This window comes from Trichomycterus rosablanca, chromosome 3 (assembly GCF_030014385.1).
Source record: "Trichomycterus rosablanca isolate fTriRos1 chromosome 3, fTriRos1.hap1, whole genome shotgun sequence".
NCBI classification, from domain to species: domain Eukaryota; kingdom Metazoa; phylum Chordata; class Actinopteri; order Siluriformes; family Trichomycteridae; genus Trichomycterus; species Trichomycterus rosablanca.
The window spans coordinates 39,481,286-39,508,265 of record NC_085990.1 but is presented as its reverse complement, the minus strand read 5'-3'; the positions used below and the strand labels follow the sequence as shown (position 1 = coordinate 39,508,265).

Sequence of the window (26,980 nt, the reverse complement as noted above, 5' to 3'; positions counted from 1 at the left end):
TTTAGATTAGCAGTGAAACTTGATTGTGTATGGTGTATCGTGCAGATCTGGATAAGAGCAGATTTTTTTTATATGTGCCCTACTGACACAAAGGACTAAAGTATGTATCATACTGGTTGCTGCATAATTACAACAAGGTACCTTTTATCAGTATGAACCAATAATGTTGCTTGTGTCTATAATTTGTCATTGTGTTATCACAAAAAAATTAAAAGCATCAGTTTCCAAAAATGTCCATCTGAGCAGAGCAAGCCTAACAAAAAGAACTGAATTAACACTGGTGGAATGGAGAGAAAAGTATAAAGGCAGACAAAGGTGCATCTGGAATTCATTTTCCTGACTGACATAGCTTATTATGACACCATGAAAACACCAACTTGTGCTCAACCAGCTGTACCGATTCACTGAATCATTTTATTACTTAATACCTCAGGAACATTTCCACACCTTTCTTCCCTAAAAGGTAAACAAGTAAGCAAACATCCCTATCACACATCGGAAAATTCCATGGAATGTTTAAACACAAAATGAATAACAGACTATTTGAGTATTTGTGTAAAGCTTCATGTTATACAATAAGAGTGTTTTTGTAATGCTGCGTTTTTAAGCAGCAGATGTTTTTATGTCATCAAGTTCTCAAAACCTACTTGGCTGCTGTTTTAACTTTAGTCTGCTTCTGTTTACACTGTGAGAGTACCATTCATTGAGAGTCAGATCACAAGTTCGACAACAATTCAGAGAAACGAATATTCAACCCATTCTGTTCTGTTTCTTATTCGATATTCTTTCATTGAATCTACACCGATCAGGCATAATATTATGACCACCTTCCCAATATTGTGTTGGTCTCCTTTTTGCTGCCCTATACGCAACAAACTGTGATGTTCTGTATATTCTGACACCTTTCTATCAGAACCAGCATTAACTTCTTCAGCAATCTGAGCTACAGTAGCTCGTCTGTTGGATTGGACCACACGGGCCAGCCTTCGCTCCCCACGTGCATCAATGAGCCTTGGCCGCCCACGACCCTGTCGCCGGTTTACCACTGTTCCTTCCTTGGACCACTTTTGATAGATACTGACCACTGCAGACCGGGAACACCCCACAAGAGCTGCAGTTTTGGAGATGCTCTGACCCAGTCGTCTAGCCATCACAATTTGGCCCTTGTTAAATTCACTCAAATCCTTACGCTTGCCCATTTTTCCTGCTTCTAACACGTCAACTTTGAGGATAAAATGTTCACTTGCTGCCTAATATATCCCACTCACTAACAGGTGCCGTGATGAAGAGAGAATCAGTGTTATTCACTTTACCTGTCAGTGGTCATAATGTTATGTCTTTTCACCCTTTCACCCCTGTTCCAACTTTTTCAAGTGTGTTGCAGGTAGGGATGTAACAATGCACCACAAGACATAATTCAAATCGGTTATTCATTTAAAATGAATCGATATTCACTTTAAACAGCAAAGGGTACTGGCGTTATTTACCTTGCCTGGTTGACGGCACTTCACAAAGTTGCCAGGTAGGGGGATTTTCCAGTCAAATTTATGAGGATATGTGAGGATACTTTCTTTATTTGTATTATTCATTTATTTATATAATGTTGGATTTGTTTTTGATTCAGTTTTGTTTTACACAATAAGCATTATTTGGCATAGTTTGTAGCTACTCAGAAATAAAATTCATTATTTAGATAAATAAAAGATAATCACAAATACAGTATTTTATTTTTTTAAGAGAAATAATGAAAGGAAACTTTTTCATAATTTGTCTTCAATTTTATTTTGTTCAAAAAAACCGGGAAAAAAATCGCATTGTGAACCCAGTAACGTGAATCGTATCGCATGGTGGGCAGAGTATATCGTTACATCCCCAGTTGCAGGCATCAAATTCGAAATCAGTGGGTAGCACTGTCACCTCACAGCAAGAAGGTCCTGGGTTCGATCCCCAGGTGGGGCGTTCCGGGTCCTTTCTGTGTGGAGTTTGTTCTCCCCGTGTCTGTGTGGGTTTCCTCTGGGAGCTCCGGTTTCCTCCCACAGTCCAAAGACATGCAAGTGAGGTGACTTGAAGATACAAAATCCTTCATAACTGTGTTTGACATTAAACTTGTGAAATGATGAGTCTTGTGCAACCAGTAATTACCTGTTCTGTCATGAATGTAACATTAAAATCCTAATAAATAAATAAATAATTACTCACAAAATACAATTAAGTTGGTTAGCCAAAACATTAAGTCATTTCTTTGTACTTTAGTCAGTTGAATAAAGGTCTATGAAAATTAACAATTCATAGATTCTTGTTACAGTTACAGTTTAAACAAGAATCTATGATTTGTTAATTATTTATTTATTAGGATTTTAACGTCATGTTTTACAACTTTTCCAAAAATGTTTGTATTTTTTTAACTCAGAAAATGTACCTAAGTGTATGGAAACTTTATTTGTACTGTATGTTGTCCTCTCTATAAAGCTGTTGAATATTGCTTTGCATTCTGCCTGACAATTGACATGCCCAGATTTTCATACATCTTACTAATGATTAGCTTGTTACAGTTTAAATGTTATGTTAATAACAAAAGAACAGTACTATATCTGAAATATATATATCTGGAAAAAAAAAACAATCTAAACACAACATGTACTCACCCAAACACTAGCGTCCCATCTTTTCTAATGCCAAACTGGGCATTCTGCACTCCTTTACTGTCCTGCACCAATCTGCCATCACTCACAATATTCCCTAAGCACAGTCCACTGCCAGTGACAAAGTATCCACCGTTCTGGGCGATCAGACACTTCCTCATTCTAGCAGTTTTTTCCACTAGCTCTCTACGGGGTTTCTCACAACCTCCCGGACCGCCAGGCTCCAGCACAGACACTGTTCTCAGAGGGTCAAGAACCACCGTGATGTGGCCACTCACCCACTCACACACACTCGATGGATTGCTGCTGATGGCTGACACAAAGCTCCTGGACTCCACTACGGATGATCCAGAGTAATTGCTGGCCTGCCATGTTTCATGGGTTACATTTCCATGGATGATAGGCTGACAGTCTCTTACATGCCGATGAGAATGAGATGGACCGTGAGAACTGGCATAGGGCGACAACACGTCATCATCCACAGACTGCCTGTAAAAAAAGGAATAGTAAAGCACCATTTCAGGAACATATTGTGTTAAGCAACATGGATCCCCTAAGCTATACCATCCTTTCTTGATATTTTAACCTCACTAAAATGGGGCACTGCTTGACCGTATTTATTCTCAGATGTCCACCTTGGAATGGACATTCATATATTGACAAAGGCTTATATCAATAAAATGCAGAAATAGACAAAACAAACAAAAATAACTACTGCTTCATCATACATTTCAAAACCAAAACAATTGCACTACTACTGCATTCCAAAAATCAGCTGACGTATTAGTGAGGCATAACATTATGACCACCTCCTCCTTTCTACACTCACTGTCCATTTTATCAGCTCCACTTACCATACAGAAGCACTTTGTAGTTCTACAATTACTGACTGTAGTCCATCTATTTTTTTTTTTTTTTTTTAGCCTGCTTTCACTCTGTTTTTTAGTGGTCAGGACCCCCACAGGGCCACCACAGAGCAGGTATTATTTGGGTGGTGGATCATTCTCAGCATTGCAGTGACACTGACATGGTGGTGGTGTGTTAGTGTGTATTGTGCTGGTATGAGTGGATAAGACACAGCAGCGCTGCTGGAGATTTTAAACACCTCACTGTCTCTGCTGGACTGAGAATAGTCCACCAACCAAAAATATACAGCCAACAGTGCCCAGTAGGCAGCGTTCTGTGACCACTGATGAAACTTAAACAGCAGCAATAGATGAGATGGACCAACTAGGTAGGAGTGTCTAATAGAGTGGACAGTTAGTGGACACTGAATTTAAAACCTCCAGCAGCGCTGCTGTGTCTGATCCACTCATACCAGCACAACACACACTAACACACCACCACCATAATGGTTTCTTACCCTGCTTGAAAGAGACACGATGACATAACTGATCTGTCTTTTTTTTAACCATAAATAGAATTGTGGGTGAAAAAAAACATTGACTTTCTTCTATTCAAACCAGCTAATTGTAACAGTTTCCCTTGAAGATGCCAATTATTAAAGTTGAATTTTCTACACATCATTAGCAACTTATAATTCAGATTTCCAAACTTACTTGAATAATGTAAGTTAGCTGATTCCCACGCAATTCACACTTAACGAGCTACTTAATAACTTAGTATAAATATTTACCAGTATGTTTTGCTCTCTGTCCGCCAAATTAAAAACCATATAACAAATAAAGAAACATAAAACAAAGTTTTGAGCAGCTTTGCCATGTGATAAACACCCAAGGAGATACATTAGAATCTACTGTACAGAAACATTTTCAGTTTCTAAGTCTAAATACCTCCACACTCCCTACAGAAGTAAACTACGTAGATACCGAGCAAACAGTTTCTGCATACTATCTAGTGCGCTATTTTAATAAGAAGTGTCATTTAAAACACAGCCATGCATAGTCAACTGCCAATAACGTGGTCATATGACTATATCACGTGCTTCATTGAAGTAAATTATTGCTCAATGTAAAGTGTCCGGTGCTAAATACCGCTGTATTCCCTATACCCTACAAAGTACAACATTCAATGTGAGTGCACTACGTGTCTAGGTCTTTTAATTTAAACTCTAATAAATATTACTAAATGTTACAAGAATTACGGTGTGCGGTGAATATTCCTACTGATTGTTTTTGATATGATATTAAAGTAATAACATCACGGACTAGTGCACTACATAGTGAGCACAGTCTGTTTTCGGACGTCGAGAAAGTCAGACACAAGTCTTTCCACTTGTAAGCCCAAATCGTATCAAGTTTATGCAGAATTATGTTGTATAAAAGACAATTCCCTTTTACAATCACAAATGTACAAAATACACATTATATTGTTTTTAAACGAATATTAAAGATTATGGCGGAACGCAAATCAGAAACGTGCATTGTCGGGGGACTGAAATCAACAGCGCAAGGTTATAGTAGAGGGGGACTGGTGCCTCTGTAGGCGTGTTTAACAACATGGCACCAGGTATTAGATTAAAATATGCTCTTTTAAACACCAGCAGTTTATATCGTAATAAAATGCTTTCAAATATTATGTATAATCAGAGGCTGACTGAGGTGAAGTGTTTGAGATCGTTATCAAATTCCAGCTCACAACATGATGAGAAATACTGTGTTGATCTGGTCAGGTAAGCAGCACACAGTTAGTTCAACATTACAAGTAAATCCATGGTCATGTATCCGTAGTACATTTTACGGTAGTCCTGTGGATTAATTTTTGTTATTTCTGTATAAGTTTGTTTGTTTATTAGGATTTTAACGTCATGTTTTACACTTTGGTTAATGGTTTGGTTAATGACAAAGTGAAAGCATGTTTTCAGACATTTTTGTAAATCTTTTAAAAATGTAAACATTTAAACATAATAGGTACATAAGTATTCACACCCTTTGCTATGACGCTCAAAATTGAGCTCAGGTGCATCCAGTTTACACAGATCATCCTTGAGATGCTTCTACAACTTGATTGGAGACCACCTGTGGTAAATTCAGTTGATTGAACATAATTTGGAATGGCACACACTTGTCTATAAAAGGTCTCACAGTTGACAGTGCATATCAGAGCAGAAACCAAGCAATGAAGTCAAAGGAATTGTCTTTAGACCTCCGAGATCGGATTGTGTCAAGGCACAAATCTGGGGAAGGATACAAAAAAAATGTAGGCAGCATCGAAGGTCCCGAAAAGCACTGTCGTCTCCATTATTCGGAAATGGAAGAAGTTTGGAACCACCAGAACACTCCCTAGATCTGGCCGCCCGACCAAACTGAGTAATCGGGGAAGAAGGGCCTTGGTCAGAGAGGTGACCAAGAACCCAATGGTCACTAAGGCAGAGCTCCAATGTTCCCTTGTGGAGATAGGACAACCATCCAGTAGGTCAACCATTGCTGACACACTCCACCAATCAGGCCTTTATGGTAGAGTGGCCAGATGGAAGCCACTCCTCACTAAAAGGCACATGGCAGCCCGCTTGGAGTTTGCCAAAAAGCACCTTAAGAATTCTCCCACCAGAGTGAAACCAAAATAGAACTTTTTGGCCTGAACTACAAGTGTCATGTCTGGAGAAAAACAGGTACTGCTCATCGCCTGGCTAACACCATCCCTACTGTCAAGCATAGTGGTGACAGCATCATGCTGTGGGGATGTTTTTCTGTGGCAGGAACTGGGCGACTAGACTAGAGGGTAAGATGACAGCAGCCAAATATAGAGATTCTTCAAGAAAACCTGCTCCAGAGTGCTCTGGAACTCAGACTAGGGCAACGATTCATCTTCCAACACGACAATGACCCAAAGCACACAGCCAAGATAACAAAGGAGTGGCTTCAGGAGCAGTCTGTGAATGTCCTTGAGTGGCCCAGCCAGAGCCCGGACTTGAATCCAATTGAACATCTCTGGAAAGACCTAAAAATGGCTGTCTACAGATGCTGCCCATCCAACCTGACTGAGCTTGAGAGGATCTGCAGAGAAGAATGGGAGTAAATGCCCAAGACAGGTGTGCCAAGCTTGTACAGACATACCCAAGAAGAGGCTGTGATTGCTGCCAAAGGTGCTTCAACAAAATATTAAGCCATGGGTGTGAATACTTATGTACCTATTATGTTTAAATGTTTACACTTGTAATAAATTTACAAAAATGTCTGAAAACATGTTTTCACTTTGTCATTATGGGCTATTTCATGTAGATTTTTTAAAAGAAAACTATACTCAAATCGGTGTTCAAATATGTCTGTAACGTAACAAAATGTGGAAAAAGGGAATGGGTGTGAATACTTTCTGATGGCACTGTATATATATATATATATATATATATATATATATATATATATATATATATATATATATATATATATATATATATATATACAGTGTATCACAAAAGTGAGTACACCCCTCACATTTCTGCAGATATTTAAGTATATCTTTTCATGGGACAACACTGACAAAATGATACTTTGACACAATGAAAAGTAGCCTGTGTGCAGCTTATATAACAGTGTAAATTTATTCTTCCCTCAAAATAACTCAATATACAGCCATTAATGTCTAAACCACCGGCAACAAAAGTGAGTACACCCCTTAGTGAAAGTTCCTGAAGTGTCAATATTTTGTGTGGCCACCATTATTTCCCAGAACTGCCTTAACTCTCCTGGGCATGGAGTTTACCAGAGCTTCACAGGTTGCCACTGGAATGCTTTTCCACTCCTCCATGACGACATCACGGAGCTGGCGGATATTCGAGACTTTGCGCTCCTCCACCTTCCGGTTGAGGATGCCCCAAAGATGTTCTATTGGGTTTAGGTCTGGAGACATGCTTGGCCAGTCCATCACCTTTACCCTCAGCCTCTTCAATAAAGCAGTGGCCGTCTTAGAGGTGTGTTTGGGGTCATTATCATGCTGGAACACTGCCCTGCGACCCAGTTTCCGGAGGGAGGGGATCATGCTCTGCTTCAGTATTTCACAGTACATATTGGAGTTCATGTGTCCCTCAATGAAATGTAACTCCCCAACACCTGCTGCACTCATGCAGCCCCAGATTATGGCATTCCCACCACCATGCTTGACTGTAGGCATGACACACTTATCTTTGTACTCCTCACATGATTGCCGCCACACATGCTTGAGACCATCTGAACCAAACAATCTCATCAGACCATAGGACATGGTTTCAGTAATCCATGTCCTTTGTTGACATGTCTTCAGCAAACTGTTTGCGGGCTTTCTTGTGTAGAGACTTCAGAAGAGGCTTCCTTCTGGGGTGACAGCCATGCAGACCAATTTGATGTAGTGTGCGGCGTATGGTCTGAGCACTGACAGGCTGACCCCCCACCTTTTCAATCTCTGCAGCAATGCTGACAGCACTCCTGCACCTATCTTTCAAAGACAGCAGTTGGATGTGACGCTGAGCACGTGCACTCAGCTTCTTTGGACGACCAACGCGAGGTCTGTTCTGAGTGGACCCTGCTCTTTTAAAATGCTGGATGATCTTGGCCACTGTGCTGCAGCTCAGTTTCAGGGTGTTGGCAATCTTCTTGTAGCCTTGGCCATCTTCATGTAGCGCAACAATTCGTCTTTTAAGATCCTCAGAGAGTTCTTTGCCATGAGGTGCCATGTTGGAACTTTCAGTGACCAGTATGAGAGAGTGTGAGAGCTGTACTACTAAATTGAACACACCTGCTCCCTATGCACACCTGAGACCTAGTAACACTAACAAATCACATGACATTTTGGAGGGAAAATGACAAGCAGTGCTCAATTTGGACATTTAGGGGTGTAGTCTCTTAGGGGTGTACTCACTTTTGTTGCCGGTGGTTTAGACATTAATGGCTGTATATTGAGTTATTTTGAGGGAAGAATAAATTTACACTGTTATATAAGCTGCACACAGACTACTTTTCATTGTGTCAAAGTGTCATTTTGTCAGTGTTGTCCCATGAAAAGATATACTTAAATATCTGCAGAAATTTAAGGGGTGTACTCACTTTTGTGATACACTGTATATATATATATATATTTATTTCTGTATAACTTTGTTTATTAGGATTTTAACGTCATGTTTTACACTTTGGTTACATTCATGACAGAAACGTTATTTACTCATTACACAAGATTTATCAGCTCACACGGCTATATCGAACGCAGTCATGGACAATTAAGTGTCTCCAAGTCACTTCACTTGCATGTCTTTGGTAGGGCTGCAACTAACGATTATTTTAGTAGTCGACTAATCTGACGATTATTTTTTCGATTAGTCGACTAGTCAACGACTATTTATGTCATACCCTCCATCTCTGCCTTAACATAACAAAACTCTTATGTTATTTAAGTTCCAATATCAAATTAAAATAATGACCCATGAAACATGAATTTGAAACTTAAGCTTGATAGTTTAATCAAATATATTTGAAACATTAATACACAATCACAATAAAAAAATCAATGAAATAAGAAAGCTTTGGACAGCATTAGAAACTGTTATGTTTCAGAAGTTATCACTCTGGAAATCAAAAACATATATAACATGTCATTGAGAAACATGTGAATGCTGTCTGTGAGGACCTCAGCCATTTGAGGGGTGCATGAACCTCTTCTCTGGTGAAAGTCATCCACACTCCATTGCTTAGTGCTATTAATAGAAAGAGCAAAAGAGAAAGCTGTATTAATTATCACAAACTGAAGGCTATGTATCATAGTTTATTACAAATAGTGTACTGGCTATGCCAACTAAACCATAACAGGTTAAATATCTTAACTGAATTATCTGCTGAGCTAACTAGCTACTATTAAGTGGAGAACGCTTATTATTTAGAATGAATGCACTCATCAACGTGAGCAAAAAATAACGTTAGGCTATAACGTTAAGTTATATAACGTTACTCCTAATAAATCACTGATTAACTATTGCACTTAATGCGCTAGCTTAGCTATCAAACCTAAAAAATAGCGATCTCTTAGGAAGTTTTCCGACAGGTACTCTAACATTAACAAATATTAGCTAGAGTACATTGCTTAAAGAATGAAGCGGTGTAAAACCTTACCTGTCCTGAATAACGCTGGCTGCAGGGTGCTCGCGTTTCACCGTGTTGCTGGCGTGAAACCACAACTCTGCTCTGCAGTGTCTGCATTCAGCTCGTTTCTTTGGTTTATTTTGGCTGAAATTCTCCCATACTTTAGAAAGTTTCGGTCTCTTTATCTTTGCTTCTCTGTCTTCATAAACTCCCTGCTGCGCCAGGGAAGCGATGCTGTGCCCCCTGAAGTTCCTTTAGTGCGTTGCAATAATAACGACGCGTCGACAATGAAATTACACGTCGACAAATTTTTATAGTCGACGTTATCGATTATGTCGACTAATCGTTGCAGCCCTAGTCTTTGGACTGTGGGATGAAACCAGAACCCGGAGTAAACCCACGCAGACACGGAGAGAACATGCAAACTCCACACAGAAAGGACCTGGACCGGCCCTCCTGGGGATCGAACCCAGGACGTTCTTGCTGCGAGGTGACAGTGCTACCCACTCAGCCACCGTGCCGCCCTATTTCTGTATAAGTAAAACGCGTGTTTGTCCAAAAACACCATGTAAAATTGTTTTGTGTTTTCTGAAAGAATAACACATTATAAAATATACATAAATTAACCTACTTTATTAATTTTGTAAAATAAGTTTGCGGCTTGGTGGCTCAGTGGGTAGCGCTGTCACTTCACAGCAAGAAAGTCCTGGGTTCAGTCCCCACGTGGGGCAGTCCAGGTCCTTTCTGTGTGGAGTTTGCATGTTCTCCCTGTGTCTGCGTTGGTTTCCTTAGGGAGCTTTGGTTTCATGACTGTGTTTGACATTAAACTTGTGAACTGATGAATCTTGTGTAACCAGTAATAACCTGTTCTGTCATGAATGTAACCAAAGTGTAAAACATGACGCTAAAATCCTAATAAATAAATCGTAAAATAAGTTTTTGAAAGGACACTTAACTTTGTAATATTGCCTCCAATTTCATAAGTGACTAATTTTGTTTACCTTTAGCTAGTTTAACTGTATCTTTTAAAAACTACATTGATAGTAGTATTTTCTTTCACCAATTACTGGAAGAAAACTCAAGCTGTCACCTTATATAGACAGGAAATGTGTATTACAATATAAAAGTCTTGAGAAGCTTTGTGCAAATCTTAAAAAAAGTAGACCACAGATTGTAAGAATGTAACGAGAAACTGTTGCTTAGCAATTCAAGTCTCAACATATTATGTACAAACAGTTGGTTCTAAGTACAAAGTACATGGAACAGTGGTCTCTTTGCCAAACTGTCATCTCATGTTAAGAGAAAATCTGTTTGGATGATCTGCTGGTATCCCAAAACCTCTAATAATAGGTCTGCCATGAATTAGAAGCTTCTGGAACCCAAGCAGCACTGTCTGTCACTGTTAGCTTAGAGGCTGCGGGTAGAAAAAGGGGGAAAAAAGCCCCAGCTTGAAAATCGTCAAATTAAAGCTTGACCCATTTTATTGCTGATCGTGTGGAAAACGAAAAAGTTGAAGCTTTGTTTCTGCACAGCAGCCTTTGGTTTATTTGGTCAAAGTCTAAATATAAGTGACTGACTTATGGAATATGGTTACTTGTAACAGGAATCTGCATATTAAAAAACTAATGTAAATACTTCAGTAGTACAAGAGGTAACATTAATTCATTTATCTTTTGCAACTGCAATTGCACACTGCAGATGATGGCTGCAGTGTGTCTGACCACCACCATAAAACACTGGACTCATGACAGTTTAGAGTATCTTGTCCACTTTTTGCATTTTTAGAAGTGGTAAAGAATTAGGGTAATAAGAGAAAACAAGCAGAGCCAAGTTTCTCACAGTCTTTGACCAGAGGTGAGATTTAGACTCAGATTTCCCAGCACTTATGCTGTCTGCAGCACCACCATCCCACCAAATGAGTGATGTAAGGTGGTGTGTTTGCTTCTGCTGGTTATTATTTTCACACACTGTTTTGGAACCACACACCAATATGCTGTAATGATGTGTGAGTGTGAGTGTGTGTGTGTATTTAACATTCCATCTTAATCCTTTGTAAACACTGTTTGCTCAGATAACATCTGTAAATGTACAGTGTGAGTGAGAGTTTTGTTTTGTTGGATAGAGTCAGTAGCAAATATTAGCAGACAATTTCCGATTATTTGCTGAATTTAACATATTAAGGGTATGTTCCCATATTAAGGGAAGTGGCAACTTCTCTACATGCTGATTTTTTTGTTTTTCTTCAATGTGTTAAATTCGGCAGAAGAACATTGTGAAAAAAATGTGGGAAAAAATATTCCTGGTAGAGGATGGTAAACAATTTGTTACTGTTGAATGCTATATCATTGTTGTACTTTCTCCAACAGATTGCGAGATTATGAAGGCTTTGTGTGTTCTTTGCTTCTTCCTGAAGCTGCTCGCCGCTCCTCCTTGGCACTGAGGGCTTTTAATGTGGAACTGGCACAGGCAGGTATTTATTATGGCTGATGCAAATGTATCCACTTTTCTAGAACTGCAGGCTAGGATTAAGAATATATAATTCAAGGTTTTGTGATCTTCACTCATTCTTCTCGAACAAAAGCTTCCAGTTCATTGATGTTTGATGACTTTTGTGCTTCAACTGCTTTTTTTTTTTTAATCTTAGCAAAGATTTTACAGAATTGTAATCTGGAGACTGAGAAAGCCACTCCAGGGCTTCACCGTCTTTGAAGGCTCTGGAGGTTTTCTTGTGCCAGACAAACCGCTGATCCATATTGCCGAACAGAACTCCATGTTCCAGTCAACCATTCCTGTGCTTCTTGGTCAAGAGTTGCGATTGTTGTGGAGTCTTGCAGCTTGCATCTTGCAGCTGAATGCAATTAAGAATCATTATTAAATTCCCAATGGTTTAATTATGTTGTAACCCAAATTTAGGTCATATATTCTGGCAGTAGGTTTTAAGATCAGCAGTATTATGTAATAATATATATGTTGAATAACTCTGACATGACAGTATTAACAAAATATCCTGATACTCCAAAATACTACATCATTTATTAATTTTTTGTTCATTTGCTACAACTGATACGATGAAGCGTGAGAACTGCTTTTAATCAGCTGTCGAGATGCAAGATCTTATCAGTGTGATCAGAAGAGGAGGTGCAACAAGTTCTCAGTCTATAATTCAAAATGAAACTATTTTTAAAACAATTTCACATAGAGTGTGATAAATGAGGTTCCAGAGATCAGCTAAAATTGCAAAAAGACTCCAACAACCACAACGGGGAAAACAGAAAATCGTCTTGTTGTCATTTTGTATTCATTCTCTATGTCTAGGTTGAATTAGTAGGCTAGAGTACTTGGCAGAAGTGGGATTTGTTGAAGGGTGGCAAGAACGACACAGTTAACCAAGAAAAATATCAGTGTTTGTCTTTTTAAAAAAAGTAATTGATCTGTAATGAAAAGCGTGCCTTAGGTGTATGTAAATAAGGGTATTTTGCCCTGTAATGGATCAGCATCCTCTTCAGGGTATATACCAACCATGAGCCCAGAGATTTTCATGGGTGCCAGATCCCCTGTGAAAAATGCAGGCAGTTATTATGAGTGCATGTATTCAATCTTCTAACCTCCTGTGTTCTTCCAATCTGGACCACATTCCAACAAAGTTCTACGCTTTATTAAATTAGTCTTCGGTGGGGCTTTTGCTTTTTAAAACTTACATATTTTGTGACTTGCAGACGATGATCTAACAAATACCCTAATAGCAATATTTAGGCTATAAATGCCGTCACCTTACCAATATTTACCAAGTATTTGATTATTCATAAACACTCCTAATTTTCAGCTTTTGTTTATTTTAGGTGAAGGACTCTGTGTCTCAGAAGACTATTGGTTTAATGCGAATGCAGTTTTGGAAGACAGCAGTAGAGGACATTTTTAGAGATGATCCACCAGTTCAACCAGTCAGCATGGAGCTGTGGAGGGTTGGTTTCCCATTAAACATATAACTTGTAGTAAAGCAACTTTATATGTGAATGTGATCACAGTTGAAACAATCTGGTAAAATGTGCTTTGTATGTGAACATCTGTGTTAGTACCAGTAGTTTTGGAATAGGATGTCTGACAAGCTCATGGTCAGGAGTCCACATACTTGTTGTATATGAAAAGCAAAAAATGGGATTCAGAAATCAATTTGTGCTTCTCTTTGCAGGCAGTGAGGAAACACACACTCACAAGGAGATGGCTGTTAAGGATGGTAGCAGAAAGAGTTAAGTTTAGCATTTTTGTTTTGGTTTCGAGACAAAATTAGGTACAGCAAGACTAAAAAATTAGAAGCATGTGGCCCTGACCTGATTTACTGGTGTTTTTTATTTATTTATGCATTTTTCTCCCAATTTAGCATAGTCAATTTGTCCTTTGCTGTTGCGGATCCCTGATTGCGTTAAAGGAGGGTATATTGCCGCTCACGTGTGCTCCGATGCGTGCACAATCCTAGCGAACCCCTTCTTTATGCCTGTGCTGCTCTATCCTTGCACAGTGTTTAAAGACCCCAACCACTTAGTCTGGTCATTTCCCCACCCAGCAGACACAGTTGCCAATTTGTGTCTGCTGCAGGCACTGCCAATTGTGCCTACTAGATGGCACTCCGCTGACCGGTAGCAGAGCCAACATTCGAACTGGGGTGTTCAAAATCTCGGTGCTGGTGTGTTAGCGGAATATCCCCAGTGCCACCTGGGCGCCCAGTTTACTGGTCTTTTAATTAAAATATTATTTTATGTCGTGCACCAGCAACTAGCAATAAATCTAGCTATAAAAACGTATATAAAATCCTCCCGAAGGTCAAAACAACGTTCCACTAAGCACTGCTATTCACTTCCAAACATCTAAAACTATAATTAAATAATTGAATTTTTTTGACAGGAGAAGGACATGGACGACAGAGCTTACAGGAATTTGCAGGAACTGGAGTCTTACTCGGAGAACACTCAGTCCTCTCTTTTCTATCTCATGCTGGAGACTCTTGGTGAGCCTGAAAAACCCTTGTACATCACACACTTACAGTACAGTCTAGTATTTTTATTAGGGATTTTTATTTATTACACTAGAACGATCAGCAGTAATTAAGATACAACAAGTAGGAATGAAACATTTACGTACACACACGAGGTGCATGTATGGGGCGGCACGGCGGCTCAGTGGGTCACTGTCGCCCCACAGCAAGAAGGTCCTGGGTTGGATTCCCAGGTGGGGCGGTCTGGGTCCTTTCTGTGTGGAGTTTGCATGTTCTCCCTGGTTTCCTCCTACAGTCCAAAGACATGCAAGTGAAGTGAACTGGAGATACTAAATTGTCCAAGACTGTGTTCGATATAACCTTGTGAACTGATGAACCGAACCCTGTGTAATGAGTAACTACCATTCCTGTCATGAATGTAACCAAAGTGTAAAACATGACGTTAAAATCCTAATAAACAAACAAACAGGTGCATGTATATCATGGAGTATGTTAATGATTTCTGCAACAGTTCTGTTTCTTTATGAATAAAACTCATACTAATTTGTTCGTATGTGATCATAAGTGCCATTTAAAATGCTGGAGATCTTACCATTTGGATGAGCGCCGTCATCCAATTATGTCTCTGAATGTGGACAGGGGTCAGGGGTTATACTTTAATACAGTAGAAAAGCCCCACAGAGAAGACACTAGTCTGTACGAGGTCACAAAAAGAAAAAAAAGCTGTTTTAGATGAAGATAATTTCCAGTTCCAGTTTTGTGTCTAGCAGTGTCTTCATGCTCTGTTTAGTGAGAGGCTTTTTTAAAACGTACCAGGACGAGAACGGTTCACAGAGGTTTCTTTTCTTCATTTTTCATTTTCACTAATTTGCTGCCTTTTTCACCTATCATTTATAATAGTGCGTTTTACCGTCACGTCACTTTTTAAAGCCACTGCGGAGGAGTTGAGCTGCAGCAAAAGACTTTCTGCCTTTTTCTGACATTTTTTCAGAATGATCTTTGTTTCACAGCATTTAACTACAGATAATTCAATTGTAATTGTAACAGGCAATTATGCCAAAATTGCCATTGCCAAAATGTTAATAAAAACTTTATCTCCATACATGCCAGTCTTTGTTAAATGGAACATTCTCTTTCTTTCCATGCATGTGTTTATAAAGGCGTGAAAAACGTCCATGCAGATCATGCTGCCAGCCATATTGGAAAAGCACAAGGAATAGTGACGTGTCTGCGAGCCATTCCATACCACAGCCAGAGACGCAAGGTCTACCTCCCCATGGACATCTGCATGCTGGTGAGTGTCAGGACATGCGTCTTTTATCTTTGCTTTTTATTTAGGTTTACTAAATAACCCCGGGGCGGCACGGTGGCTAAGTGGGTAGCACTGCTGCCTCACAGCAAGAAGGTCCTGGGTTCGATACCCAGGTGGGGTGGTCCAGGTCCTTTTTGTGTGGTGTCTGCATGTTCTCCCTGTGTCTGCGTGGGTTTACTCCGGGTGCTCCGGTTTCCTCCCACAGTACAAAGACATGCAAGTGAGGTGAATTAGAGATACTAAATTGTCCAAGACTGTGTTTGATATAACCTTGTGAACTGATGAACCTTGTGTAATGAGTAACTACCGTTCCTGTCATGAATGTAACCAAAGTGTAAAACATTGGCCAAATTGTTATATCTAGTGGACTGGGTTGAAGTTTCTCTGAAACAGCAAGAGTGCCCACTGACAGAGGTCCAAGGAGGGACTAGCTATGAACCGCGAACAAATTGTTAGGTGTCCAAGACTTATTGATATCAGAGGACATAAAGGCTATGGCATCTGGAACCAGCCAACAGAAGAACTACTCTGGTTCAAATTGCAGAAATCCTGCTGATGAGGTATGTGTATTCTGAGGTATCATGTGATGTGTGTGTTTGGGATTGCGTGGTTGCCGGCCAGTCAAGGTGCCCATGCTAACTTCTGTCCACCTGTTGTAAGCATCTACATTGGGTGCAGAGGCATCAGAACTGGAGCAATGGAGGAAGGTTGACTGGTCAGATGGATCCTGTTTTCTACAAGACCATGTGGACGCTTGGGCACGTGTGCATCGTTCATCTTTAGAGGAGATTGCACCAGGATGCACTGTAGGATTGCGCTATAGAGCGATGGGGGGGGGGTGTTTTATCCCATGTGTCATTACAGCACATCTGAACATGATATGATTCTAAATATTTCATTCAGGTGAACTTGTCAGAAAGATATTCCAGGTTGTCTGACCAGGTCTTAATTTACTGTTAAGATACTTTAATTGTGTTGGTACTTTTACTTGTATCTAAGATTGTTTTTAAATTCAGACTGCAGAGGGCACTGTGTTAACATGCTAAGCATTTATGTCTGTGTTTATGCCACTAAACAACCACAGTGGCACAATATTGACAGGTGTAATTGGTGCTGCACAGCTCCAGCTACACAGGTGGGATTGCCGCAAATCTGACTGCTGAAATTACAACCTCTGTTTGATCTAGGGTGCTTGCATAATGAGATGGGGGATAATATGAATTGGTGTGTGATTATCTATACCTGCTTCATGTGGCTAAAAAGAAGCAGCTGGCTGCACACACGTGTCAGAGGGGGCCACAAATCCAGTTTGCCTACAGCTGAAGCACAAGCAGTAGCATTCTGTAGCCAAAAATATGTCTATTTTAGTGGAATTTGTTGTCAACAGGACCCACAAATTTTCAAAGTTCAACATCAAACAAAATCAAAATGGCTTTGCCGTGTTTACCTGTAAAAAGTTGTTTATACAGCAGATCCCAAATAAAGAAACTTCAAATCTGTGGTGCTCAGGTGGCGCAGCGGGGAAAACACACGCTGGAACCAGAGCTGGGATCCCGAATACATCGTATTGAATCTCAGCTCTGCCTGCCGGCTAGGCTGAGCACCCACATGAACAACGATTGGCCTGTTGTTCAGATAGGGGTGGGATTAAGCCGGATAGGGACTGTCTCATAACTAATGGAATTACGACTCTGCTGGCTGATTAATGTCGCCTGCACAGAGATGAGAAGAGAGTGCTTTCAGGGTGTGTCTGTCCGTATACAGTGCTGAGCTACACAGTGCTGAGCTGCACTGCACTCGTCAAAGTGTAGGTGATAAGATGCATACGGCATGCTGCCCTCGTGTTGGAGAGGACGTGGGTTAGCTTCGTTCTCCTCAATCAGAGTGGGGATCGGCATTGGTGGAGAGGAAGCATGATGCAGTTGGGCAATTGGACGCGCTAAAAGGAAGAAAAGGGGAGAAAAATGCATTTTAAAAAAAAGAAAAGGTTTGTGAACCCTTTGGAGTTACCTGGATTTCTTGGGTTATTACATATTCATTGTACAGTATATTTATTAATGTTAAAGTAAAAATAAGAACAATAGACTATTATTAGTCATCCACTGTCCAGACTACAAAAGTGATTGAAACCTTTATATGTCATGAGCTATGTACTGAACAGTCATTTAGACCAGCACATTAGGAGGTGGCATTTTAGACCAGTTGGGTTCAATTAAATGAAAAGCTTTTATAAGGTCATGCCACAGCATCTCAATATTGGTATGATTTGGTCCAATATCAGACTGTTCTGTTGTTTTTGGCTTGTGTCATTCAGCTATTAAAATAGAACAGCAGCCTTTCGTGACAGACTACCTGTCATTAAAATGTAAAACGAACTGTTCCCTTAACAGTTGAAATCTGTCTAGGCTATGTGGCGGCAAAACAGCCACAGATGAGGTTTTGGTCTTTGTGTGCTGAGGCTTTTCTCTCCAAACATAATGTTAAGCAATTTCCATTTTTCATATATATCCACTTGATTGTGAAGTGTCCTAGGCTAAATGTATTTTTTTATATTGATACATCAGCTTTTAAAATGGGAAAAACAGCCATAACATAAAAACCACCTCATTGTTTCTACACACATTGTCTATTTTATCAGCTCCACTTACCATATAGAAGCACTTTGTAGTTTTACAATTACTGACTGTAGTCCATCTGTTTCTCTGCATACTTTGTTAGCCCCCTTTCATGCTGTTCTTCAATGGTCAGGACCACTACAGAGCAGGTATTATTTGGGTGGTGGATCATTCTCAGCACTGCGGTGACACTGTCATGGTGGTGGTGTGTTAGTGTGTGTTGTGCTGGTACGAGTGGATCAGACACAGCAGCGCTGATGAAGTTTTTAAACACCTCACTGTCACTGCTGGACTGAGAATAGTCCACCAACCAAAAATATATCCAGCCAACAGCACCCCGTAGGCAGCATTTTGTGACCACTGATGAAGGTCTAGAAGATGACCAACTCAAACAGTAGCAACAGATGAGCGATCGTCTCTGACTTTACATCTACAAGGTGGACCAACTAGGTAGGAGTGTCTAATAGAGTGGACACGGTATTTAAAAACTCCAGCAGCGCTGCTGCGTCTGATCCACTCATACCAGCGCAACACACACTAACACACCACCACCATGTCATTGTCACTGCAGTGCTGAGAATGATCCACCACCTAAATAATACCTGCCCTGTGGGGGTGCTGACCACTGAAGAACAGGGTGAAAGCAGGCTAAAAAGGTATGTAGAGAAACAGATGGACTACAGTCAGTAATTGTGGAACTTCAAAGTGCTTCTATATGGTAAGTGGAGCTGATAAAATGGACAGTGAGTGTAGAAAAAAGGAGGTGGTTTTAATGTTGTGGCTGATCATTGTATGTGGCATGGTGGCAAAGCTGTTAGAGTGGGTTTCACTCTGCAACATGTATTCTAAGTAACTGGGCTCAATTCTCACCTGTGTACAGTCCAGAGTCCAATGTGTCCAGGTAACTATAAAGTTTATTAAAATAATCTTATAAACTTTTAGTTGGGAGCATCTACAGAGAAACAAGTTAAAAGACACACACACAAACCCAGTTTTAAGGATTTAGAGTTAAAAATAGATTGGTTCTATAACCTTCATTCACCCAGATGTATCCTAGTATAAATAAAAGGCAATGCTGGAAAGCTCTAAAGCTTCCCCAGTACAGTAAATATTTTAAGCTATGGTCAACAACTGTGCTAGAAATGGCTTATATAGCCATGGTCATTAGTTACTGCTCTAGGAAGTCTTTCCCTAGATTTTGGAGTGTCTGTGTGATTGTGTGTTCCGTGACTCGGAGGTACATTTATGGGTTATAAATGGACATGGACATTTGACTCTGATTGATTTTGAAATGTAGGTTTTTGACCTACTTTTGAAACAGGCTGAGCTGCCACACCAGACTTCTGTTACATCATACATCAGCCCTCTGTAACAAGATTTTTATTCAAAAGAGTACACCATGTTCTTCTATTATATATTATACACCATGTCTGCATCTGTGTGTGTTTTATGCATCGTGTTGGTTTTAATGGACTTTTTGTTCTGATGCCCCGGATGGCATTCAGACAGAATCTATTGGATCTGACCGGGGATATAATTTAGGTTGGGAGGGTGGGAGAAGATTGCCAGATTGAGCTCAGTATCTGTGGTCATTTCTTTCTCAGCATGGAGCATCACAGGAAGACTTCATCCGGGGTAGCAGAGAGCAAAATGTCAGGGATGTGGGGTATGATATTGCCAGCCAAGCTCATCTTCATCTCCAACATGTGAGTTGATTTTAAACTTTGCAATGAGCTTAAATCAGATCACAGTGGGCTGAATACACTTTACAAGGACTTAGGTACACCTACCTGGTACTGATATTTACTGCTTATTTTATAAGTAAGGCCTTCCCCAATTCACGGCAGTGAATATATACCACGTAATATGCAATTTGTTGTGAAATTCATAATTTAAGGTTTGTTGATTTAAAGTTTTTCATTCACGTAGCGTTTAAGTGCTTCACGTTTACTGATTAATTTGCACTATAAGATGGTCCTAGCAATCCTCCTGCAATTCAGTTAGCAATCGCTTAGTCAAAATGTCCAAGATGTCGAAGTGTAAAGCAGCTAAAAACACTACTCGGAACTGTGCCCAGGTGGTGCAGTGGGATATTCCGCTAGCACACCCTGGTTCGAATCTCGGCTCTGCTACCAGTTAGTTGGGCACCATCTAGCGGGCACAATTGGCATTGCCTGCAGCAGACACAAATTGGCAACCATGTTTGCTGGGTGGCGAAATGACCGGACTAAGTGGGTGGGGCCTTCAATACGCTGTGCAAGGACCCTGGTTAGTGGATAGAGGCGCCTGTGCAGAAGCACAGTTGTAAAGAAGTGGTCCGCTAAATGTGGCACTTTTGTTTAAACATCCATGAAATATGTGATTTTTGAAAAATGAGGTGTGTGAAATTAAGCACATTTTCCTGTGAATTTAGTAGGGCACTGTTTTTTGGGCACACTAATGCCTAGTTCACACTACACGATTTTTGCCCTGATTTTCACTCACCGACTGGTCGGCTCTAGATTTGCCAGCTCGGGAGCAACTCTGTGTTCGCTCGGCGATCAAAACTCGGCTCTCGATCGCTATGTGTGAACTACTCAACAACTTGATCCGAGCGGCTCGCCGACTGAAGTAAAATATATAGCATATCAAATATCTGGATCAGTCGGCCGACTGGCAATGAGTGCTATGTCGAACAGCCAATGAGAACGCAAGATACGGTGTGAGGCGAAGCGCAGGGTAGAAGTGTAAAAAGATGGGACAGGTGCATAATATAGTTATTGCTCTCCTTATCCTTAACATAAAAAATATTTATTAACCTCCAACTCAATATAGAACAATTCATGCTGTTTGCGTAGCCGAATCCACTCAGATTCATTTATTTTTTCTTCTTGATTTTCACGCTGCACATCAGCGCACAAACTTCGATCGCTCGCTACTTGTTGATGTGCATTTTTGGACGTGGTATCAGTAAACTCGTCACTTCTTGCTTTTGTTTTCGTGACAAAACATAGTTTGGGAGACCAGAGAAGCTCGCCTGCGATTCCAGTTGGTGATAGATCGTGTAGTGTGAAACCCACTATCGCCGATCAGTCGTGTAGTATGAAAGCCACACTGACTTGAAAGACTCCCGATTACAAGAGATCCAGTTGTGTAGTGTGAACTGTACAGTGACCTGATGACTTGGAAAGTTGTGTAGTGTGAACTTGGCATTAGCTAAAATAATCAATGAATTTTTATTATTCAGCTTAATTGCATATTATAATAATATTGTTATGACTTGTTCACTGTTCTTTTATTGTGTAATTATATGCATTTAGAGAATACAATTAACTGAATGTGAACAGCATGACTATTATTACAGGTATAGATTTGGCGCTATTAGTTTTTTTTCCACAGTAGTAATCCAGATCAGTCAGGCTCTCATGAAACAGTGCTGCTTAACTATAATTAGGCCTGTCAGAATTATTACATCACCACCTATTCATAATTCTTTAATATCATTGTTATTAAGATTACCATGATTAATCCTCCAGTTTCATGCACTGGTAAACATTAGGTTTTTTTAATTATAAAGCACAATCAAGCACAAACATTCTGCTTGCTGTTCTGTTAAATTTAATTATTTTGTCTCATCAGACCAAATAATCTTTTTGCTCAGTTCTCTTACATTCCATTTAGCAAATATGCCTTTTACTCAAAGCTGGCTTTCTCCATTCTGCAATAAAGACCCGTTTCATGGAGTGCTGCAGAGATAGTTGTCCATCCAACAGGTTTTTCCTCCTCTGCACAGGACTTTTGAAGTTCTTTTAGAGCAACAGGCTCTTTCCTACCTCCCTGACCAAGGCCTTACATACAGTTTTATAGGTGTGCACCTTTCCAAACTATATTCAATCAAATCAGATTGGGTTGTAGACACATCTAAAGAATAAATAAAGCTAAGAGCAAAATGTCAATTCTTATGTGAATAAGAGATTCCAGTGTTTGAAAAAAAATTAAAAGATGTTAATACATTAAAAAAAAACTAAACATGTCATTATGAGTAAAAAGTGTAGATTGATGGGTAAATATTGTATGTGGTAGCAATCATATCTATTTAAAACCAAGTCAACAACAACGTGTGCAAAAGCCCAACAGTTCTGAATGATTTCTGAAGTCACTGTACAAACACTTATTGTCCAAAGTCAAAACTCAATTGTGTTCATTTTAAGTATTTATATTTACAGCTGTTAAAAGCTGTTTTTTATCCAAAGTGGGGTGGGTAGCACTGTCGCCTCACAGCAAGAATCAATCCCCAGGTGGAGTTGTCCGGGTCCTTTCCGTGTGGAGTTTGAATGCTCCCCCCATGTCTGCATGGGTTTCCTCCAGGAGCTCCGGTTTCCTCCCACAGTCCAAAGATATGCAAGTGAGGTAAATTGGAGATACAAAATTGTCCATGACTGTGTTTGATATTAAACTTGTAAACTGATGAATCTTGTGTAACGAGTAACTACCGTTTCTGTCATGAATGTAACCAAAGTGTGTAAAACATGACGTTAAAATCCTAATAAATAAATAAATGTATCCAAAGTGACTTACAATTGTGACCATATACAATTCAAGCATTTCAGAGTTAAGGGCCTTGCTTAAGGGCCCAACAGTGGCAACCTGGCAGTGGTACAGCTTGAACCAGTGACTTGCTTAAATGCTTGTTTGCTCTAATGCTATACATTATATGGATCAATGATAAAAAAAAGACATAACATACACCCTCGTTGAACAGTTGGGTTTGTCGTCCACCCATGTTCTAAACTGATTAAAAAAAAAAAAATTATATTGATTTATTGGGATTGTGATAAGTGATGAGAAATATAAAAGTGCTGTTCACTGTCAGTGACAAAACTGGCATTATTACATTTTACGTTTCCTTTATAATAATTTTATTTTAAATTTTACAGGCTAGATCTTTCATTAAAAACGTTCCAGATGCTGCCATGCCTGCTTTTCTACAAACAGTAAGTGATTTTTCTCTCTCTCTCACACACACTTTCTCTCTCTCTTACTCTCTTAATCTCTTTCTTTGCAGTGGCAGATTCCTCGTAACCTCAAATTCCAGATGTGTCATCTAATTACGAGTTTAAGGGTTATTCTTTATTATAGCTGCTCCCTCATGATTACTCTTTCAGTAGAAAAGCCCATGATAGAGATGTTAGTGTGTAGGATATAGCAGAGACAAAACACTTTCTCAGATAAAAGGAATTTCAGTTCCTGCCTTACTTCATTTACTTAATTTCACTTAATTCATGTCTTATTTAATTTACTGTCTTACTGTGCCTTAATGCTCCCATCAGCAAGAGGCCTTTTGAAAATGGAATAATTCACAAAGGCTTCTTTTTTAGTTTTAATTTCCACTAATTTACTGCCAGTCACTTTTTAAAGCCACCGATGAGGTTTTTGTTTTCACATTATGAAAAGGCTTTACAATTGCTGTTTAATATAAAGTATTTAAACAAACAGTGCATTTGTTTAATTTGATCATTTGCTTTCAGAAATGAGAGGGTATTAGGACAGCTTTTGGTGAGAAGTGGAAGCTGGTGATCAGTGGTCTACAAGACTACAACACATTAGTCAGCAGCTAAAGTGGAACAGTCAGTAGATGTGCCAAGAAAGTTTTAATACCTAATCTGTAGACCTGCAAAATGCATTGATGCATTAAAATCTCTTTTATGGGGAGTTCCAAGGTTGCCAGTTTATCTTCTGTGTGTAGCTGTGTGTTTGGGCACTTCGGTGACCTTCCTGCCACCAGATGCAGCAAATTATTACTGTCTTTTACAGAGGAGAGCGCTACTGTTTTTTTGCCATCTGTGCTGGTGCCTAAACTGAACAGTACAAGTCAAGAACAAAAATGAATTAAAGATTAAATGAATGTAAAGAACATAAATGTTACTTATTATTTTATAACCAAGGCCCTACCTAATTCACAGCTATGAAAATTGCATTGCAATCATACGGCATTATAATTAAGTTTGCATGTCTTTGGAAAGTGGGAGGAAACCGGAGCACCCGGAGTAAACCCATGCAGACATGGGGAGAACATGCAAACTCCACACAGAAAGGACCCAGACCGCCACACCTGGGGATCAAACCCATGACCTTCTTGCTTTGAGGCGACAGCTACCCACTTAGCCATCGTGCCGCCAAAAGCACGGTAGAGAATTTACATATCCGGTAAGGTAGGTTGTGCTGTGTATTGTAGCTTCCATTGATTCTATCGTTCAATCGGATAGAATCGAGTGTTATTTAATGACTGCCATAAAATGTGGCACTTTTGTTTAAAAATCCGTGAAATCTGTGATTTTTTAAAAAACTAGCTCTGTGAAATTAGGCACATTTTTCCATTTATTTAGCACAGCCCTATTCATAACAATTTGAAAACAAAAAAGTATTGAACTGCTGCTATTTTGTATGTGTGGCTTGCAGATTGCTGTTGAGGACTACCTGGAGAGAGTGCGGAAAGTAGATTTTGATGTGTTTCATCCCAGCCTTCTGAGAAAAAACCCACTGCTGCCCATTCAGCTTTATCTTCGATCTTGGAGAAAAACATACTGATACTTAAATATGGCTAACCTTATTTATTAATCTATTTGTAATATTAAGGTTCCAAACACTATCTGTAGGTTAGTAAACTATTGCTGTAATAGCAGTTGGGATTTTCACTAATACATGTTTTATTAGTCCAATAGTCTTTTGCCAACTGCTCCAGGTCTCACAGATTCAAAGGTTGCCTTCTCCCAACTGCTGTTTTGAGATTTCCTCACAGATGTTTGATAGGATTGGTCTGGACTCTTTGCTGGCTATTGGTTGAATTCTCCAGCACTTTTGTTTGTTTTTTAATGCATTTTCTCCCAATTTTCATCCCAATTTAGTGCACTCAGTTTCGTCTTCTGCTGCTGAGCGAAACCAGATTGCATCCTAGGAGAGCACGTCACTGTACACGCCTCTTCCGACACGTGTACAGCCCTCCTCTTCTCGCGCCTGCTTTCTGCACAGGCGTCTCTTCCGCCAATCGGGGCCCTTATACAGCGTATGAAGACCCACCCACCCAGCCTGCAGATACGGTGGCCAATTAGTATCTGCTGCAGGCACTGCCAATTATGCCCGCCAGCCGACCGGTGGCAACACCGAGTTTCGGACCGAGGAGTTCAGAAACTCTGTGCTGGTGTGCTAGCGGAATATCCCGCTGCGCCACCTGGGCGCTCCAGCACTTAGTTTTAATCCATTTCTAGGTGTCTTTTGAATGATGCTTTGGGTCATCATCTAGCTAGAAGACTCATGAACCCTGACAGAGACCCAGCCTCCAGACAATGGGCCCTACAGTGTGGTCCAAAATTCTTTGGTGGTCTTCAAATGTTAACTTTCTTTGTTACAAAAAACATACTGATTCCTGAATATGGCTCACCCTATTTATTACTCCATTTGCAATATTAAGGTTCCAAACGCTCTCTGTAGGTTAGTAAACCGTTGCTGTAATAGCAGTTGGGATTTTCACTAGTTTTACTAATTCATTTTTGGCATTTAGCAGACACTTTTATCCAAAGCGACTTATAGTACTGTGACAGTATATTGTCTAAGCAATTGAGGGTTAAGGGCCTTGCTCAAGGGCCCAACAGTGGCAACCTGGAAGTGGTGGGACTTGAGCCAGCGACCTTTGGATTACTTGTCCAGTACCTTAACCATTAGGCTACAACTGCCCTAGTTTTCTTACTGTATGCAGTATAGACTGTAAATCAACATAGGTAAAAATGATGACAGTAACATGCTTCATTATTGGACCTGCACAGAATAGAGGGACTGTATTAAAAATGAGGTGCTTGATATTCAACAACCTTCAATTAGGCAGTCAGAGAACACAGGTTATGAACCTTTAATAAATTCTGGATGATTTGTATGTAAAGCTTGTCTGTGTTTTTTATTTTACATTTAATTTCTCTATGTAACGTCTTAAATTTGCAATTTTAGAACAACGGTGTCACAGCCATACCCAAACATTGTTTATTTACTTGCTTTTTCATCTTCCTTGTCATTTTCAATTGAGGTATGTTTAACCCTTTCATGCCTGAGTGGAACATTCCATTTTCGGACACTATGTAACATGGTCATAGAAAAAACCTTATTGTGTAAATACCGTACATAGCACAGACTATACACACACACCATTATAACCAGAAGAATCAGTTCTTTAAAATGATATAAAACTCAGTATGGTTATTTAAGTGTATTATAACCAAATCTATACAAAAATCCTTCAAAATCAACCTAAAAAACCTCTCAATTTTTATTTCATACATAAATACTTACATTTTTAACACATTTCTGTGCAATTTAGAGAAAAATATAGAGTATATGAAATGTTTGCAATTTTGTGAGCCATTTGTCAAGATAATTTTGAATCTATCATC

At 39.7% G+C, this 26,980-nt stretch overlaps 2 protein-coding genes and 1 long non-coding RNA gene across 5 annotated transcripts in view; 1 reads left to right on the top strand and 2 right to left on the bottom strand.

Moving 5' to 3' along the window:
- nagpa (N-acetylglucosamine-1-phosphodiester alpha-N-acetylglucosaminidase) overlaps positions 1–4,364 on the bottom strand; it is a 29,042-nt gene extending 24,678 nt beyond the window's left edge. The window contains exons 1-2 of the mRNA XM_062992303.1: positions 4,279–4,364; positions 2,646–3,131 (exon numbers count right to left, since the gene is read on the bottom strand). Of these exons, the coding sequence (XP_062848373.1) occupies positions 2,646–3,131; positions 4,279–4,364 (572 nt within the window). The remainder of the gene's footprint in view (positions 1–2,645; positions 3,132–4,278) is intronic.
- Positions 4,365–5,101: 737 nt separating this feature from the next.
- ndufaf6 (NADH:ubiquinone oxidoreductase complex assembly factor 6) lies at positions 5,102–26,475 on the top strand. Of its 3 annotated transcripts, none has more exons than XM_062991278.1 (9): positions 5,102–5,274; positions 12,013–12,112; positions 13,486–13,608; positions 13,836–13,892; positions 14,546–14,648; positions 15,797–15,930; positions 20,168–20,269; positions 23,480–23,536; positions 25,002–26,475. In XM_062991278.1, exons 1-9 carry the CDS (start codon positions 5,102–5,104, stop codon positions 25,128–25,130), a joined length of 978 nt encoding a protein of 325 aa, XP_062847348.1. In that variant the 3' UTR covers positions 25,131–26,475. The 3 variants fall into 3 exon arrangements, with proteins under 3 accessions (XP_062847348.1, XP_062847349.1, XP_062847350.1); XM_062991279.1 differs by having other exon boundaries at positions 5,103–5,274; positions 24,071–25,089; XM_062991280.1 differs by lacking the exon at positions 5,102–5,274 and having other exon boundaries at positions 12,016–12,116.
- LOC134310497 (uncharacterized) lies at positions 9,014–9,931 on the bottom strand. Its single transcript, XR_010011316.1, has 2 exons — positions 9,677–9,931; positions 9,014–9,264 (listed from the first exon to the last, which is right to left on the bottom strand). It is a non-coding gene; the product is annotated as an uncharacterized LOC134310497 (long non-coding RNA).
- Positions 26,476–26,980: the final 505 nt, after the last annotated feature.

Coding starts and splice junctions, on each gene's coding strand:
- ndufaf6 (XM_062991278.1), top strand. CDS start 5,102: ATGGCACCAGGTATTAGATTAAAATATGCTCTTTTAAACACCAGCAGT. Junction 13,609..13,835: donor TCAGCATGGAGCTGTGGAGG/GTTGGTTTCCCA, acceptor TTCTCTTTGCAG/GCAGTGAGGAAACACACACT. Junction 15,931..20,167: donor CCATGGACATCTGCATGCTG/GTGAGTGTCAGG, acceptor TTTCTTTCTCAG/CATGGAGCATCACAGGAAGA.